The following is an 18,844-nucleotide window of genomic DNA, read 5'->3' as shown; positions in this document are numbered from 1 at the left end:
TTCAAATGAAAAACTTGTGTACATTGAAAGACAATAATGCAATATTGCCATGATTAACTTATCTGATCATGGTACGATTAAAATGCATCTTCCAAATTTAACATGACACCAAAAACTTAATGACTAAAATTGACATGAAAGAAGTTCAGTACAAGTGACTATAAACTTCAGTTGGTATTTTTTCACCTGTAACATGGGAACAACAAATGTGGTTCAGCACGCTTGTTGGCAAGATTAACAATGATTTCTGAAAAGTATAGGAATTCAATGCCAGGCCCATCCTATTGTTCAGTAAGCATGAGTTCCTAATGCTGCTATCTTTGTCCTAAATCTCATTTCGAGGTCAGTTTCATGGGTTTGCAATGAAATGAAATGTGTGGGCATAAATATCAAACAGGCAATGTATACCCAAACTCAGAAACGCAACAATTTGCAATGTGTCAAAAGTTCCCTTAAAGAAGAACAGAAAATAGATGCTACCCCACAGCCAACTCCAGTGTATGGATAGTGACTACCTCCTTTTGGAGAGAATCCAAAGGGTATTTATACAACCGGTACAAATGCTGTAACTGATTAAAGATACCCGTTCTCGATGGAGGAGGCCACAGAGGCAGCTCAAGCAATATGCTTGCTACCTACTTGAATCTAAATACCATCTTCTCTGCTGTGATTTTGCTTTGTAGACTATGGAAAATCCCAAGTATGAGTTGATCATCGAGGCTCAAGATATGGTTGGACAGCTTTATGGATTACTAGGCACAGCCACAGCGACAATCCTGATTGATGACAAAAATGACCACTCACCAGAATTCACCAAGAAAGAGGTAAGCCTCTGCTAACACCACCCTTGCGGTCACAACCATGATTGCTGATCAATATTAAATTCTTTGTACACAGCTCCTGCTGGCTCCCTGTTTGCAAAATCAAAACCCTCCCTTTTGGAGAAAGGATTATGTTATGCCAGAATACTATTTCATATTTTTATTTTTATTTTTTTGCAAAGCTGGAAATACCAGAGCATTATGAGAACAAAAGCACTGAATCTTGTTAAAGTCTGTGAGAAAATAACTTTCAATGCCAAAATGCCATTTTCATAGTTTTATCGGTGCTATTTAGCTGTGAGTGATGTGAGTCCCATTGTGATTTTAGCATAACAATAACTATTTTTTTCAGCAAGTATAGATCCAGAGACCAGACAGAACAGCTGCAAAAGGGTAAAGCAGATTTTCTTGGCAATAGCAAGGTGGCCTAGAAGCTTATAAATAACAGCCGAGTTGGCTTGTCTGGGAGAGCCATTATTTACTCTGAGCTCCTATGCTTTTATGATTATGGATCATGGGTGTTGTTTCCCATTATTTCAAAGGAGCAATTTTTGGGGACAGGCTGAGTACACAAAATTACATTCTCAGTTGCTGAATTTGTATCAACTATGCATCTAATGGAAATGTGCTAAGATCATGGTTTCTTTGCGGGTCATGGCCAGGGCAAAGGATTGGACACCCCTCTTACTGACCAAGAGCATAGAATCAATGAAGGCAGCCCTGCCATCGGCCAAACCTTCCCTCTGCATCCCCCTCCCCACAGGCTCTCCACCTCCCATCCATTGCCTTATTAAACTGTGTGAGGTTGATTTCATTGACCTTTGACCAACGAGGGAGCTTATTTTAGGCTCAGAGAATCTGCTCCAAGGTCCTGGGCTGAGTAAACAGCAGAAATGGGATATGAGCCCAGCTCCACAGGAGCCATGCTCCCAACTGCAGTGCTGTGCCTCCCATCTGCCCTGAGGTCCCCACCCTCCCAGGCATTCAGAGAAAAGACCCAGGTCTGCATTTGCAGTTGCCCCTCCCCTCTCTCAAGCATCCAGGGACTATCCCAGCTCCTGGCTCCCCAGTGACCTCTCCTGCTGCAGCCCTGCATGACTCATTCAAGAGGAGGAAATACCCCTCTCCTAGTCTTGGGCACTCAGGACTCCAACCTCAAACAGCAAAGTCCACAGTAGCTGATATGGCTCCATTCTATTGCTCCCATGCGGTGTTCCTGTAACTGCATACAGATTGCATATTTCCCCAGGTTTCTCAAACTGGTGTTCCAAGAAATTTGTTCCACTAGTTACACCATTGTAGGGCAGGGGGTGAGGGGAGCTTTTAGGGTCAAAAGATGTGGTGAATACTGAGTTGAATCCTTTAAAAAAATTTCTTTTACCGCATGACTTCTGGGTAGCTTTTAAATGCTGTGTGCTTCTCTAAGAGAGGTTGGTTTGGGCTGTAGGCTTTCTCAGATTTATTTGGCCTGGGAATAATTTTTCCTGGGCCACCTCATCATGTCCCATTGAACTAATGGCCCATGGAATATTCACCGGGGATATTGGTTTATCTGCAGAATTTCTGGTGAACCTATTTCAAAAACAGAATTCAAGGCACATTGTAATTTTCTATACATATATATGTAGTAATGAAAATAGAAACTGGATAATCCCAACCTAAAATAAGAAAACCTATCAAAGTTATGAGGCGGGTGAGATTAATTAGTTATTTCAAAGAGGCTCCTGTGACTGGGGTTGGTGGTGGTGTGCGTGGTCTTGGACTAAATATTGTGAGAAATTATTTTTCATTGTTTGTTTTTGTTAATACCACTGAATTCAAGAAAAAAAATTAACATCTCTAAATGTAAAGTAAAAAACCCTGAGTAGCATAATGGAAAATATATTCTTCACCTATGAATATTGAGAAAAGCACAAAAATTCTCTTCAAATAGACAGTGGGCAGTAAGCTTGAGATTCCCTCAGGTCAGGGCTGGTGTTCAACTCAAATAGAGATATGAGTAATAAGGCCCTGGCCGGGTAGCTCAGTTGGTTAGAGCTAAGATTGCCGGTTCGATCCCCGGCTGGGCACATACAAGAAGGAACTAATGAATGCATAAATAAATAGAACAACAAATCAATGTTTCTCTCTCTCCCCCTTCTCTGTTCTCTCTCTGTAAAAATCAATTTTAAAAAAGAGACATAAGTAATAAAATGAGAGGAATGGGTAGCTAGCAGGAGCATCAAACTCTCTTCTCTCTCTCTCTCTCTCTCTCTCTCTCTCTCTCTCTCTCTCTCTCTCTCTCTCTCTCTCTCTCCCCCCAAAGTACTCTTTGTCCAATGTTGGATAAAGTAAATTTGCAGTTAAATTTTCTAACATGTTCCTGAAAGGCTGTGGTTGTTGTTGAGGAGGGATGCCAGAATTGCTGGAGGCAGTGTAACAAAGATGTAGAGGGGTGGGCTCTTGGACCAGACCTGGATTTGAATCCTACTGACCATACACAAGAGACAAGCACATTAACTGTTTACATTCTCATTAGGGTCTTGTGAATGTTAAATGAGCCAACAATGAAAATCACGTAGATAGTGCTGGTCATCTCGTATTGTATTGGTGATGAAGACAGAGGTAATAAAAACGGTGTCAATTCAGAAATGAGGGCAGCGGAATAAAGGAAGTGATGAAGAAGATGGTGATGAAGAAGGTGATGGTGAGGAAGACAGTGGTGGCAAGATGATGACAGTGTTTCTAAAATTTAAGAGGCCAACTGGCATTCTTATCAAATGGCCCATTTCACCTCCATGTTGAAAGTAAACTTTTTTTCTTAAGTAATCTTTTTCCTTTAAAATCATCTGTGACCCTGCTCCAGCATATCAGAATACATGGCTAGGACCCTAGAGTTCTAAGGGAGAAGGAATCCTGGAGGAGAGGTGGCAGAATCTGTAAAATGCATCACTATGAATGAAAGGAGGAAGACCCAGAGAAACCTGCAAGAGGGAAAAAGAGAGCTGAGCAGGACTTGGCCCAGCTGGTCTCTGGGATGCGGAGGAGTGAAACAGCGGGTGTACTGGCAACAGAGAAGAGATATGGAACTTATGATCTTGAAATTAAACTATTTTTAGAGATGAAGTTCAAGGTGCAGTCATTCTAGAATGGAAATGGTGGCCATTTGGAGTTGAGGGTGTCTAGAAAGCTGTGGAAGATGTCTTATATAAGTTCTTACATATATTAGGTCATTTCTAAGGAAATTCATGGGAATATATGGTGGTTGTCTTTTTTTTTAATTCTATTTCACACGATCTTCCATTTCCAGAGAAATGCATGTTTTCATCTAGAGTATTGGTGAGATTGGTTTAAGAGAGAAGTTATGGTTCCTCATATGATAGAGACTGGAACTGACACTCTGTTCAGTGAGCTAGAGGGATCGCTTATTTTACATGAATGCATGTTGGTAGACAGTGCCCGGTCAATATGGTGGCAGCATGGCACTGAGTTTCTCAGATTCCTCTTACCTTTGTTGTCTGCCTTCTCCATGGCTGCCTCGTGGTACGATAGGGTCACTGCAGCACCAGCCCTCGTGTCCATATAACAGGAAGAATGAAGCAAGACGTGAGAAGGACAAAGGAAGGCCTGCCACCTAAGTAAACGTCATTTAAAGGCTTCCCTTGAAACTCAAATGACTTCTACTTACATCTCCTTAGCTTCCCTTGTCTGTAAGGGAGACTGAGGAATAACTCCAACTATTCTTAGTTGGCATGTTGCAGCCCTTGATAACATAGGGGTTGTTACTAAGGAAGGAGCTATTTTAAAGAGTAAATTTTTAGTGCAAAGTACACTCATTTGTTGTTGCCCTAGTGTTTATTTAGACTGATTGTAGGCTTGCTGAGAAGCACAGCCCACACCTCTTATTCTCTGTTGCATTCCCAGTGGACACTCAAAAATTCAGCATTTTCCACATGTTTCCTGAAGAGAATTTTAACGTGGGAACTGTGTCATTGGGTATGATGAACCAAGGTCATACTTAAAATTGCTACTGATCCGTGGAAATCAATTTTTAGTCATTGACTTTCAAAAAAATGTGGGTTGGAAGCATTAGTCTCCCCATGGAGAATCTTCTGTGAGTTGTTCTAATAGTTTTTAACACATAGCTTTAACTAAGTGTTAGTTTTGACTTTTCTAGAATGGTTATTGTAAAATGATTTTAGGGAATCTAGTTAAACTCTCCAAACTCAGAGTTTGAATTACAGCTCAGAATCTCGCTCCCATTTAGAACAAAGTGACTTGTCCATTCCTCTCCCTAAAGTTATTTAAACACACACACACACACACACACTCTTCTGACCCTCGCCTGTGTGGCTCAGTTGGTTGGAGGGTCGCCCCATACACCGAAAGGTTGCCAGGTCAATTCCTGGTCTGGACACATACTCAGGTTTTGTGCTTGATCCCTGGTGGGGAGCGTGCAGAAAGCAGCTTATTGATGTCCCTCTCACATAGATGTTTCTCTTTCTCCCTCTCCCTTCCTCTCTCTCTAAAAATCAGTCTTTAAAAAAAACACTTCTGATTTGCACCTAGAACATAGTTGATGCTCAATAAATACTGACTGAATAACACATATTTTCACATGAATTTCTAAACTGTAGATCATAAGGACTAAAAAATTTCCTATTAATTTTAAAAGAATATGCTTGCAAATGATTTTAAGATGTTTTTTAAAGACATTGAGTTTTTCTTCATCCATTCCATCAATTGATTTTTCAGATTTTAAAAACTTAAAATGGCAACCAGTAATTTAGACTTAATAATTTAGGATTTTATTTTACTTCATTTTATTTTTGCCATTTGATGAATTCTTTCTAAGGTAAAAGTTTCAATGTTTGAGCTATAACATTATAATACCTGTAATAAAAAATGGCATAAAACTTAAAAGGGCCTGTCCTCCAGCTGGAAGATGAGAGGTGAGTGGGTAAATGCTCAGTTTCATAAAGGGGGGAGGAGGAGTCGCCAGCTGGATGCCAAAGGCTGAAACTGACCAAGTGGGGGCTGGGGTCCCATCTCCAATTCCTAAAAGCCAGGGCCAGGTCTTTAAGAAATTGATGCCCCAGGAATCTTGTTTTTCTTGGACTATTCGCTTTTTTAATAAAATTTTATTAATTAACTGCCTAATTCACCCAGTAATACTTTCCTCTTACATGTTTGACTGCAAACTCTATGGTCTCTTCTCTATATAACAATTATGTAACAGCATTTGCTATAGAAATAGAACAAAAAGTCTAGTCTTTTCCCTAGCAGGTTAATTGGAACTTGCTCTGTATTACTGAGAGTTTTGAAACACTTTTTTAAACTTTATAACACATTTCATCATTGAAAAACGCATGCAAATTTTAAAAATTATTAGAGAAAATATCAAGATATATACACACACACACACACACACACACACACTAGAGGCCCGATGCACGAAATTTGTGCAAGGGGCTTGGCCCTCACAGTCCCTCACAGCCTCAGCCGGCCCTCACAGCCTCGGCTTCATCCGGATGATCGTTCTGCTATTTGGTCTAATTAGTATAGTAGCTCTTTATTAGATAGGAGATATATGTGTGTGTGTGTGTATATATATATATATAGATAGATATAGCTATTTAGAGACCCGGTGCACGAAATTCATGCACTGAGGGGGGGGGTGTCCTCAGCCCATCCTGCACCCTCTCCAATCTGGGACCCCTCGGGAGATGTCTTACTGCCGGTTTGACTGCTGGCAGTCAAACATCCCTCTCACAATCCGGGACTGTTGGCTCCCAACCGCTTGCCTGCCTGCCAGCCTGATCACCCCTAACCACTCCCCTGCCAGCCTGATTGACACCTAACTGCTCCCCTGCTGGCCCAATTGCCCCCAACTGCCCTCCCCTGCCAGCCTGGCCGCCCCTAACTGCCCTCCCATGCCAGCCCGGTCACCCCTAACTGCCCTGCCCTGCCAGCCCAGTCACCCCTAACTGCCCTCCCCTGCTGGCCTGATTGCCCACAACTACCCTCCCCTGCCAGCCATCTTTGACCACATGGGGGCAGCCATCTTGTGCAAGGGCATGAGGGTCAATTTGCATATTACCTCTTTATTATATAGTATATGTGTGTGTGTGTGTGTGTGTGTGTGTGTGTGTGTGTATATATATATATATATATATATATATATATATATATATATATATATATATACACTATAGAGGCCTGGTGCATGAAATTCATGCATGGGTAGGGTCCCTAGGCCTGGCCAGCAATCAGGACCCATCGGTGGGGCAACTGGTGGGGTGATTGGGGGGGCCCCCACTGGCACTCGCCTTGGCTGGCCTGGCACCGCACACTCACCAGCCCTGCTGCTTGACAATTGGGGGCCCCCCTACTGGCACCCACCTTGGCTGGCCTGGGGCCTGCGGGCTGGGGGCAGCTCCTGCATTGAGCATCTTCACCCTGGTGGTCAGTGTGTGTCATAGAAACCAGTAATTTCACCGGTCATTCTGCCATTCAATTGATTTGCATATTAGGCTTTTACTATATAGGATGAGCTATGCAATTTCAAATATTCTTGTTAAAGACCAATCTTTAAATTGATGACACTTGTTAACAATGACGTTCACATCCTTGTTTTGAGGCATATTGAGAGTTCTGTATTACCTTTATTGATGTTAAATGGCAGGTCAAAATGCAAGAAATGTAAATCTTTACCAATATGCTTATTATAATTCACTTCTCTTAATTAGTAGATTTATCAAACAATCAAGGAGCTATTTTATTTATTTTGTTAAAAAGTTGTCCTCTTAATGAACTGATGCAGAATGATGTCAGGATTACATGTATTTATTTCATTCCTTAACTTTCTCACTTTTGCTTCATATTTCATTAGCTTTTTAAATAACAGCTTTATTGAGATATAATTCACATACCATAAAGTTCACTCTTTAAAATATGCAATTCATTGGCTTTTAGTATATGCACAGAGTTGTGCAACAATCACTGCTATCTAATTTCCAAACATTTCATCACTCCAGAAGAACGCCCATGCCCATTAGCACTCTTCACGTCCCCACAGCCCCTAGCCATCACTAATCTTTTGGGGTTCCAGGGAACTTGCTTATTCTGAACATTTCATATAAATGGCATCATGCAATATGTGATCTTTTGTGATTGCCTTCTTTCACTTAGCATAATGTTTTCAAGTTTCCTCAATGTTGTAGCATTTATGAAAACTTCATTTTTTATGGCTGAATAATACTCCATTATACGGATATGCCACAATTCATTTTCCTTTCATCCATTGTTGGACATTTGGGCTGTTTCAACTCCGGCTGTTATGAATAATGCTACAATGAGCATCCTTGTACAATCCATTAAATTTTTATCTGAATTTTCTCTCAATTCCTTCATAGTATGAAAAAGTTACCCATAACATTGCTCCAAATGAGGATTCTATAATTGCTTAATTATTTTATTGAAACATTTCAAAATGTCTTTCTAAATTTCACTCAATATGGCTCATTCAAGATTTACTGACTTCTTTTTACATAATACTTCCATACAAAAAAGTACACTAATAATGAGTGATTTATTCTCAAGTCAAACATGAAACTGAAATCAAAAAATAGAACTTGATCAGCAGATCAGAGCTTCCTAAAACCTCATCCCAGCTGCCACTGCCTACAAGTATATTACTTAATTTCACATATTTGAGGGTTTCCTGTTATGTATTCAGCTTAATTCCATGGTGGTTAGAGAATATGCTCTTTATGATTATAGTAATTTGATATTTGTTGAGACTTGCTGTACAACCCAGCATGTGATAAATTTTGATAAATGGTCTATGTGCACTGAAAAATAATGTAAATTCAATGGTTTAATATTCTTTGTCCAAATCTTCTACATATTTTTGTAATCTTCTCATTCTATCAGTTACTAAGAGTAGATATGATATCTACTATTATAGACATATCTATTTCTCTTGTTATATCAAGTTTTTCTTTGAATATTTGAAGCTGTATTATTAAATGCATACAAATTTAAACTTGTTATATTTTCCTGATGCTTTGTTCCTTTATTATTACAAAACTTACCTCTCTATCTCTGGACGTGCTTTCTGCTTTAACATGTACTTCATCTGGTACTAGAATAACTGTCCTAGCTTTTTTGTTGTTGTTTTTTTCCACGGTGTATTTTTTTCCATCCTTTCTTCTCTCAAGTTTTCTATAATCTTATGTTTAGAATGTACCTCTTATAAGCAGCATATATTTGGGTCTTTAATTTTTAAATCAATACTGATAAGTCTTAGATTATTTTGTCCATTTAAATTCAATGCAAATACTAGATATTTGGGTTTAAATCTACCAATCCTAATATTTCTTTTTTATTTGTTATACCTTTTAACTTTTTCTCTTTTTTCTTACCTCTTTCTCAATTATTTTTATCATTTCATACCCTACTCTAATTACTTGTTATACTTCATTTCATATTCTCAGAGTAGTTTATGAGAAATAGCTTATTTGTTATACTCCATATTCTTATAATGGTTTATGAGAAATATATTCCTGACTTATGAAATCTAATATAAATTACCATTTTTACCACTTCATGGATACTGCAAAGACCTCAAACATTTGAATTCATTTTATCCCCCTCCGATCTTCTGATATATTGTTGTCATGTTTTAATTCTACATATATTTTAAAATTCACAAAATATTATTTAATAAATATGTATTTATATTTCCCCATTTACATACTCTTTATATTGTTATCTATTCCTTCATGTTTCTGTGCTTCCACCTGAGACAATTGTCCTCCTGATAAAGAGTTTTCTTTTTATTTTAAAAACAGTGCAGGTGTGTTGGCAACAGATTCCTTTATTGTTTTTCTAAAAACATCTTTGTTGCCTGAGTTTTTGAACTACATTTTCACTAGATGCAGAATCCCAGTTGACAGTTATTTTCTCTCAGCTCTTTTAAGATGCCATTTCATTGACTTCTGCCATCTATGAATTGTTTTTAAAGGTCAGCTGTCACTATGACTCTCTTCTCCACTGAAAGAGGTGTGGCTCTTTTTTCTAGCCGAGTTTTCTTAAATTAAATTTATTTGGATGATATTGGTGCATAGGATCATGTAGGTTTCAAGTGTACATTTCTATGATACATGATCTGTATATTGCACTGTGTGCCCACCACCCGAAGTCGAACCATCTTCTGTAACCATTTATTTGGCTCTGGCTGCTTTTAATAACATTTATTCATCTTTACTTTGCAACAGTTTAACTATGGCATGCTGAGGTATGGTTAAATTTGTATTTATCATATTTGTTCCGTACACATTTCAATTCATAATCTACCTTCCAAATATTTCTTCTGACGCATTTTCTCTCCTTCCTTCTCAGACTCTATGATGTAGATGTTAAGTTTCTGTCTGTTGATTGTCTTTCCGGTTTACCAATTCTTTCTTCTATGTCTAAGCTACTATTATACACAGCTATTGATTTCTTAATTTCACTTATTATGTTTTAAATATTTCCATTTATTTTATAGATTAAAATTTTCTGCTGACATTTTCCATTATACCTACTTTTTGAATATTTTACTCAGAGTTATTTAAAATATAATGTCTAATAACTTCAATATCTAGATCACTTCTAAGTCTATTGCTATTTTTAATATTTTTTCTTGGTTTTGCTCCTTTTTCATAGTCTTAGCATGCCTAGAAATTTTTTAAATTTAATTATGAACAACATGTAAGAAAAAATTTTAGAGATAATTTGGTTCTGGCTAATCTTATATTCCTCTAAAAATGACATACTTTTGCTTTCTGTAAACCAATAAAAGTAGAAAAAGATGACTTTAAATCAGTCTAGGGTTGAGTTGGTTCATAGTTGGTTTTCAGTCTGGTATGAGGGCTAATCTGCTTACCCTGATTTCCCTTACTCCTCAGGTACAGCCTTTCTGGGGTCCTAACTGAAGTCTGGTATGGTTACAAGGACTCTGACACTTTTGAGACCCTAAATTTTAGTTGTCTTCTTAGCCCCAAAGCTCTCTGCTCAGCTTCCTGGTCTCCGAGCCAGCACTTTCCGTTTATATTCTAAGTCTCTTGTCCCTGTGCCCTTACAATTTAGAAAGTGACTTAAAGGTGAAAGTTTCATAGAATGTTGGCTTCACTACAGTGAATTTCCCTTCTCTGCAGGGTCCTGGACTCTCCAGTTGTGGCTGCCTGGGTAGTTCTCCAGTGAGTTCAGATAGATGGCAGCTTTGTGTGAAGTCCGTATTCTTCAGTTATTCTAGGTTTGAGGGATGGTCTAGAACAGGGGTGGGCAAACTTTTTGACTCGAGGGCCACAATGGGTTCTTAAACTGGACCGGAGGGCCGGAACAAAAGCATGGATGGAGTGTTTGTGTGAACTAATATAAATTCAAAGTAAACATCGTTACATAAAAGGGTACGGTCTTTTTTTTTTTTTTAGTTTTATTCATTTCAAATGGGCCAGATCCAGCCCGCAGGCCGTAGTTTGCCCACAGCTGGTCTAGAAGGAGCTTGCCCAAATTACCATAAACAAAGAAAAAAATCTGGATTAATTTTTAATCCGGAGTATCAGGGAAAAGTGGTAGACATTGTGTGTATGGAATTCACTGTGCCACAAAACCTGATAATATTTTCATTAAAAATATGGATTGAAGAAATATAATTAACTGATTTGACAGTGTACTCATCTACTCCCATACCATTTGCTTCAAAATTAACTCATTTTGGTAAAGAGTGTAAAAATATTTTGTGTCTCTCCCCCTAATATTCAAGTGACTCTAACTCCAAGCGAATTGAACTACATAATCAGAGGCAAGCTTTGCTTTCTGATTCCCTCACTCTTGAGTTGACCTGAATATAACTCTTTTGAATCTTTTCATTTGTTTCTGGTAGTTTGGTGTTTTCAACTATGAATAGAATATATACCTTTGTGTGCCATCTTTTACCAAAAGTCTAACTGAAGTGAATATATTTATGCACTTTGCCAGGACTCCATGCAATATATGTGAATGCTTTAAATGAAACTGTCCTACTTCCATAACAGTTTCCTCCCCATAGGAGAGCCCTTTAAATTCAGATGTGCCTATGTCTAAACACTGACCACATAATTACACATTCTACTTGCTCAATAGTGATTAATTCAGAACGCCAACTACATATTTCTTAGAAGATCGAACCCATTTCAATTATCTGACTCAAGTGACTTTTCTGGAGGGTGGAGTCCAAGACATTTTAACATCCAGATAAATCTTTAAAGATGACTAAATGTTATTCCAAATAGTTCGACTCCCTTTTCCCATGAAGCTTTTTATAGCCATAATGGTGAAATATATGAGACTTCTCTTTCTGTGATGCTGTGAAATCATATATCTGACAGTTTTCTGTTTGGCTGAAGTTTTAAATGAAACCAAACATACACTATTGAAATCTTTATCCCATGTGTTGTGCAGTGTGGTAGAGGAATACAAATCTTTAAATGAATGGAATATTTGGAGAGAATAGAATAGTGTAATTCCAGTGCACAGGTACCACCAATTTCCAACTGTGCAAATAGTAACATTGCTCATGATTACATCAATTCCTGCTCCATCTTTGTCCAAGACAATACCTTGTCCAAGGACTCTACATGCCATCTATTGTAAATTGCATTCCTGACTTGCCATCATAAACAGAAGAAGGTTTAGCCACAAAATAGCCAACACCCACGCTCCCCATTTATCTTCACTTGGAAGGGTGAGTTCATTGTTCTCTTCTCCTGCACCAAGGTCACAGAAAAAACATCAATTAAATCTCCTAGTGTTCAAATTTCAGAGATACTTGAAACAGCATGTCTACAACTGGATTTCTTGACTAAAAGAGAGGGAAGGGAAGCATTTGCACAAATATAATCAGTTCTATAAATAGAAGCCATCATCCAAACAGGATTCTTCCAGCTAAGGAGATGGGTAGTGGGTGCCTTCCCAGATTTAACTATTTATAGTCAGCAGAGTGAGAATTTTTGCTTTGTTTAAAATGTTTATAAACTGTGCGTGGTGTCAAAATATCTGGATTTTTTAAGTGAAAAAATCTGATCTGTACCTGATTCTTCAAGTCTCTTGTAGAGGTAGACCAGACAGCCAGTTGATTTATTGCATTAATCATACTTTTCTAAATATATTCATGATGTGTTGATCCCCATCATTCCTGTGTGAAGCTCCATGCAAATAATGTGCCTCTGCTTACCCTTTGCTTATGCTCAGAGGGCCAGCAGCAACCCAGTAGCAGTAAGAGCAATCTTTACTCCAGCTGGCAAAGTCTTGCCCCTGAGCCGTCAGAGCACAGTGGCCTCTGAAGATCCCATCCTTCTGCTTCAATTCAAAGACAATATCCTCACACTAAGAGCAACAACCACAAAGCTATAAAACATCTCTTTTTCTTAACTCTAAGAATGTAACATGACTACCCTTTCATAATATAACTTGCAGAATGAATACTTGAGTTCAAAAATAGAAAGCCAAGAGCAACAAATACGGAATGTATTGGAAAATTAGCCATCCACGCCCACACTGCCCCTGGAAACCATTTTGTACTGAGCAGTGTTAGAAATATGATCACTGGGTCTTATGCATGGATGGTCTTCAACAGTCTTCACCTGGTCACAGCCTACCTTCATCTCAGGCCACGTGAAGCTCTACTTATTCCCCAACATGCCAATCTTTGGATGCCTCAACACCACAGCACATTCTGTTCCCTTTTCCTTTGAATGCCCTTCCCTTCTTTTGTACCTGGAAAACTCCAATTCATCCTTCAACATGCACAACATAAATCCTAATCAGGTTGTTGCTTCTTCTTCCTACACATACTAGGCACCCTGCCCCCCCCCCCCCACAGCACAGTATTATCACATTGCCTTTATGTTACCCATATAGCTCCCTAATGCCATTTGAATGCTCGATATGAAGGGACATGTCCTTTTTATCACTGCCTCTAGGGACAAGTACAAGTATGATGTCAAATGTTTTGTTAGAGATGAATTTAATACTTATAATACCTGTAGTATCTCAGCTTCTAATATACTATTAAATATTATTCTTTTCAATATTATATAGTGTTACAAGTATACCATTATATGTTGTTAGGTAATATTCCATTATGTATTCTAATAGGTATACATCCTAATATGGACACATCTTAGTCAAATATACAATATGTAATATTCACCTTCTAATGTGTCATATACGTTATTTACTCATTCATTATCACTCTCCCCAAATGAGACTGTTGGCTCTATGAAAAACTTTGTCTCTTTTGTTCCTTGCTCTGGCCCCAGCACCAGCCTGGCATGTAGTCTAGGACCAATGAATGAATGAGTGAATAAATTATAAATGAATGTTGGACAGTAAGCAACAGAGGCGATTGAAAAGTTAAGGAGGCATGTTGTTGAAAGGGACTTGAGAAAGAATCTCCTCCAACCCACAGGTGCCGGAGATGAAGGATGGTCCTCAAGGCAAATGGCAAATCCCAGGCCAGTTTCTGTGGCACAAAATGCTGCTGCCAGTAAAAACTCAAGGTCTTACAGTAACACAACTGATCATGAGCTTTATCATTTTACTGTGGTACAGTGAGAGCTGGGAGGGTTGCAGTTAAATTCCTTTCCAGATCTGAATAAACAGATCTACATAAACTACAGAGAGCCCTAAACCTACTTCCCTACCAGTACAGTAAAAAAAGAAAAGAAAGAAAACTCAATGTTAATAAATAATACATAAAGGAATCATGAGAGTGGAAACAGCATCCTGCAAACTTAAAAACAAGAAAGAAAAGAAATATGCCACGGCTCCAGTTCTGTATGGATTCATTCTCCTAAGTGGGATTAAACACAACAATCCAAAATTGATATTCATATAGTCATTGGTTTCCAAACTAAAAGCTACTTCAGTTACAGACTGGATATCAGTTTTTCCAGTGTTGCCAGCATTTTATTTCACTAAAATGAATGGATCCATCCATCCATTCATTCACCGGCCCATCCCTCAGACAAGTTACATGCTTCCTTTTTGCCAGGCATTGTGTGAGACTGGGATGTATTACAATGAGCACAAGAAACATGGTCCCTGACCTCATGAAGTTACAGTCTGAAGTGGGGACAACCAACCAGCAAATAGCTATGGATAGCCCTTAGGGTCAAGATAGAACGGGGTGAAATCTCTGCAAATGGGGACAATATGGGGCACCTTCTGTGGAGTTCAGCAAGGTCTACTCTGAGGAGATGACATTTACAATAACTGTGTTAGTGTCCAACAGCTGTCATTACAAAGTACCACACACTATATGTCTTACACAATAGACATTCTCTCACAGTTCTGGAAGCCTGAGTCCAAGATTAAAGTGTCTGCAGAGTGGTTCCTTCTGAGGGAGAATCTGTTTGTTCCTGTCTCTTAGCTTTTGGTAGATTTACTAGCAGTCTATGGCATTTGTAGGCTTGTAGATGTATCACCCAATATCTGCCCTCATCCTTACATGGCATTTTCCCTGTGTGCATGACTGTGTCTAAATTTCCCCTTTTTATAAGAACACTGGTCATACTAGATTAGAACCCAGTCTAATACCTCATTTTAAGTTGGTCCCCTGTAAAGACCCTATTTCCAAGTAAAGGCACATTCTGAGATTCTGCCAGTAAGGGTCCCAATGTATTTTGGGGGGGAGATACAGTTCATCCCATAGCAGTGAGACTTGGGAGGGTCCATGTGAAGACCCCTGAAGCCAACAGGAGCATGTCTTGCTTGAGGACCTGAGAGTCATCAGTGTGGCTAGAGCAGCCGAGACAGGGCGAGGGATGTGAGACAGGAAGGCAGGGGCCAGGTTGTGCAGGCAAGACAAGGAGGCTGGATTTCCTCAGTGCTGTGGGAAGACACTGTGGACACTACAAAGGGTAGAGGGTACTTTCCAAAACTTAGCACCGCATGCTGCTCCAGAATGTTGTTGTCTACAGGGGTGAATCACTGGTCAGGAGATTGCTGGGGGCAATGCCGCCAGTCACACGTGACCCCACCAACCTATATCCTTCACAGAATTGGCAATAAGACCAACAGCGGAGAACCAGCATTAGAAAACATCTAGATGGTCATTTTTAAGCTTATGAAGACCTCCCTCACTCCACATACTTTGTCTCACCCAATACCTGTACAGTCCAGTGCAGCGGGTCTGGTTGTCATCCTGTGCAGAGGAGAAAGCTGAGGCTAAGTGGACCGATTCCTTCCTCAAAGACATGGGGGAACTGGAGGTTGAGATTCTGAACTTTTCATCTCCTTTTTCCTTGCAAGAAAGAGATGTCTTTCTTCAAATGTAGCAAGCATCCCATCAACAACAGCAAAAGTCTCATTCTTATCAAAGGTGAGACTGTTCATCCTGTCGGAAGTTCTGTCTGCCCAACACTCCTGGCCCTGCTATTTTGTCCTCTTTGTCATTAAATAAGCATTCAAAAGGCAGTGCAAACATCTGAAAGCATTTGCTTTGTGCCAGGCAGGGTCCAAAAGCTTTACATACACTCCGGCATTCACTCCTCCTGCCAGTCGTGAGGTAGGTACTATTATTGTCATACCCATTTCATGGGTGTGGACAACTTGCCCAGAGTCTAGATCCCAGGCCTTTAACCTAGCACTAAGCTACTTCTACACCCTGAAAGGGTTACCATTTGCTGGCTCAGCATCAGTAGATCCGATTCTCAGAGCATTTCTGCCTGAACCAGCCACAGCTCTGATATTCCTATTCCAAGGTCTTGCCCTTCCGGTCAGCTCACTGGGACTGCTTGCCAGGGCTCAGGGAACGTCCTTCCCGTTGTTCTCGTTACACTCGTGCACCAGAGGCGTGCTGAAGAAACCGGGCCTCCAGGCTCAGCTCTACTTTAAGTTCCAAACTTCACCTCACTGCCTTCCACCTTCCTGTGGCTTCACCTGCCTCTCCATTCAAGTGAGGACAATATTTTGGGCAAGCCCTGGCTATAACTATGGCACTCACAAGGTGGGCTCACTGGGACAAGTCTAAGCTACTGTTTCTCCCTCCACAATTTCTTCAAATATAAAAAGGGAGCGGTCTTTTAATAGCCAATGAACTTGATTAGCAGGCTTTGTATCTTTATTTTGATAGGTCTAGCGGCAAATATAATAATCATTCTTTATGAGCAAAGATTACAAATGTTTTTAAACTAACAGTTATTAAGTGCTTCTCTGTGTAAGACACTGTTCTGAATGCTTCAGGCATCTTAATTCATTTGATTCTCAACACTCCTATGACATAAGTAATCTTGCTATCCCCGTTTCATAGATGAGGAAACTAAGGGATGGGAAAGTTAAGAGACATGCCCAAGGTCACAGGGTGGTGAGGCAGGGATGCCAACTTAGGGCATCTGGTTCCAGAGCCCGGCTCTCAGCCACTACACTGTACTCACTTTCTGAGTTTCTATACATTACATGACTCTGTGGGATTCAGAAATGAAAGAAGCCAGGGCCCTGACAAGCTAGCCTTCTGCTAGAAGACCTCAACAACCAAGTTCGATCACCTGTGTTGAACACAGCAACATTCTTAAAAATATATTGCCATTACCACTTTATGTACATTCACATGATATCTAATGGGAAATCTTCCCCCATTGCTGTCAGTAACTTATAATGGTATACCAATTACTCTATATCTCGATTGCAATCCAGGTTTTACTCACTGGAGAATTCGGGCAGAGGCCTATAAAGGAAGAAAAACTTTGGTTCATTAACTAAGGTCATTTTTACACTAGTCTGCTATCTCTGATAACAATTTTTAAATCTTTTAAATTTATGACTGCCGTTACTGCCGTTCCATAATCATTAGTGAGATAATGTGCTTTTTCAGTTCACCCGCCTTCATGCATTTGATATACTTGTTCTGAGTTAGCAGGGTTGGAAGTGGCCTCAGCTCTTTCATTCAGGAACTCACCGCATGCTTATCTAACACAGCGGAAGGCGGCTGGAGATTTAAATAAGATGGGCAAGTCCTTGTCTTCTGGAGCATTCGCAGGGAGGACAGATCTTAAAATATTGCCAGAGGGGTGTATTCCACTGATAAATTCGAAGACCTCTGGAAGCATGACCCAAGGAAAACAGACCTGGGCTGGGATCTGGAAAGGTGGGGTCATCCTTTCCATCTTGGCCTTGCTAAATGAAGTGAGGAGAGGTGGTGCTAGGATAGCTCATTCTGGGCCGAGCACACAGCCTGTGCAAATGCCCTGAGTCACACAAGAGGTGTTTGAGAGGCAGAGGGGACGCCCTGGGGCCAGTCTGTGCAGTGTAAGCACAGGGATAGGCGGGAGAGGTGGCCCACCCTCTGTGAGTCTATTCCACCAATGACAGACTTCAGGAAGCCATGCATTTCCCTTAACCTCCCCCCAGAGTCCCCCAGACAGAATCAGCCGGCTCTCTGTGACCTGTGCTTCTCCAGCATTTGTTCCTGCCTCAATCACCATATTTTTCCCAGCATGCATTGGATCAGCATTATAGGTATCCATTTCTGCCTCCTTCTGACTGGAGCTCCCTGAAGGCAGACACAGCTTCATTTGTCAAAATCCTCCCCTTCAATCACAGAGTGGTGGACACCGGGGGAGCCCAAAGAATATTGGTTGCATTAAATCAAATCTAACAAACAGCGCGCTTTCCTGGCAGCTCTGCAGACAGGAACAGATTCCTCCGCTAATCGCCCCTGGATGCTTGGTTTCACACAGCTCCCATTCTGCGCTGCAAATCTGTGTATCACAGCCAGAACCGGTCAGCTGGCTGGTTTACAGCAGCCGGGCACTGGCCTCCCACATGATGGAAACTGGGCCTGCCACTCAGAGCAAAGCCTCAAAAAACCCCTGACCACTTGTACCACCTTGTATAAAAATGGTCAAAATATCTTTTTTCCTTCAACTCTGGGAAGTTGAAAAGACAAATCAATTAGCAGTGGTTCTCAACCTTCTGGCCCTTTAAATACAGTTCCTCATGTTGTGACCCAACCATAA

The 18,844-nt window shown here is 40.2% G+C and overlaps 1 protein-coding gene across 1 annotated transcript in view; it reads left to right on the top strand.

The window, feature by feature from the left end:
• CDH13 (cadherin 13) overlaps nt 1-18,844 on the top strand; it is a 1,022,278-nt gene that overhangs the window by 878,280 nt on the left and 125,154 nt on the right. The window contains exon 8 of the mRNA XM_059667273.1: nt 684-824. Within this exon, the coding sequence (XP_059523256.1) occupies nt 684-824 (141 nt within the window). The remainder of the gene's footprint in view (nt 1-683; nt 825-18,844) is intronic.

This window comes from Myotis daubentonii, chromosome 15 (genome assembly GCF_963259705.1).
Source record: "Myotis daubentonii chromosome 15, mMyoDau2.1, whole genome shotgun sequence".
In the NCBI taxonomy this organism is placed as follows: Eukaryota; Metazoa; Chordata; class Mammalia; order Chiroptera; family Vespertilionidae; genus Myotis; species Myotis daubentonii.
The sequence above is the reverse complement of the archived record's forward strand: the minus strand, read 5'-3'. Positions and strand labels throughout refer to the sequence as shown.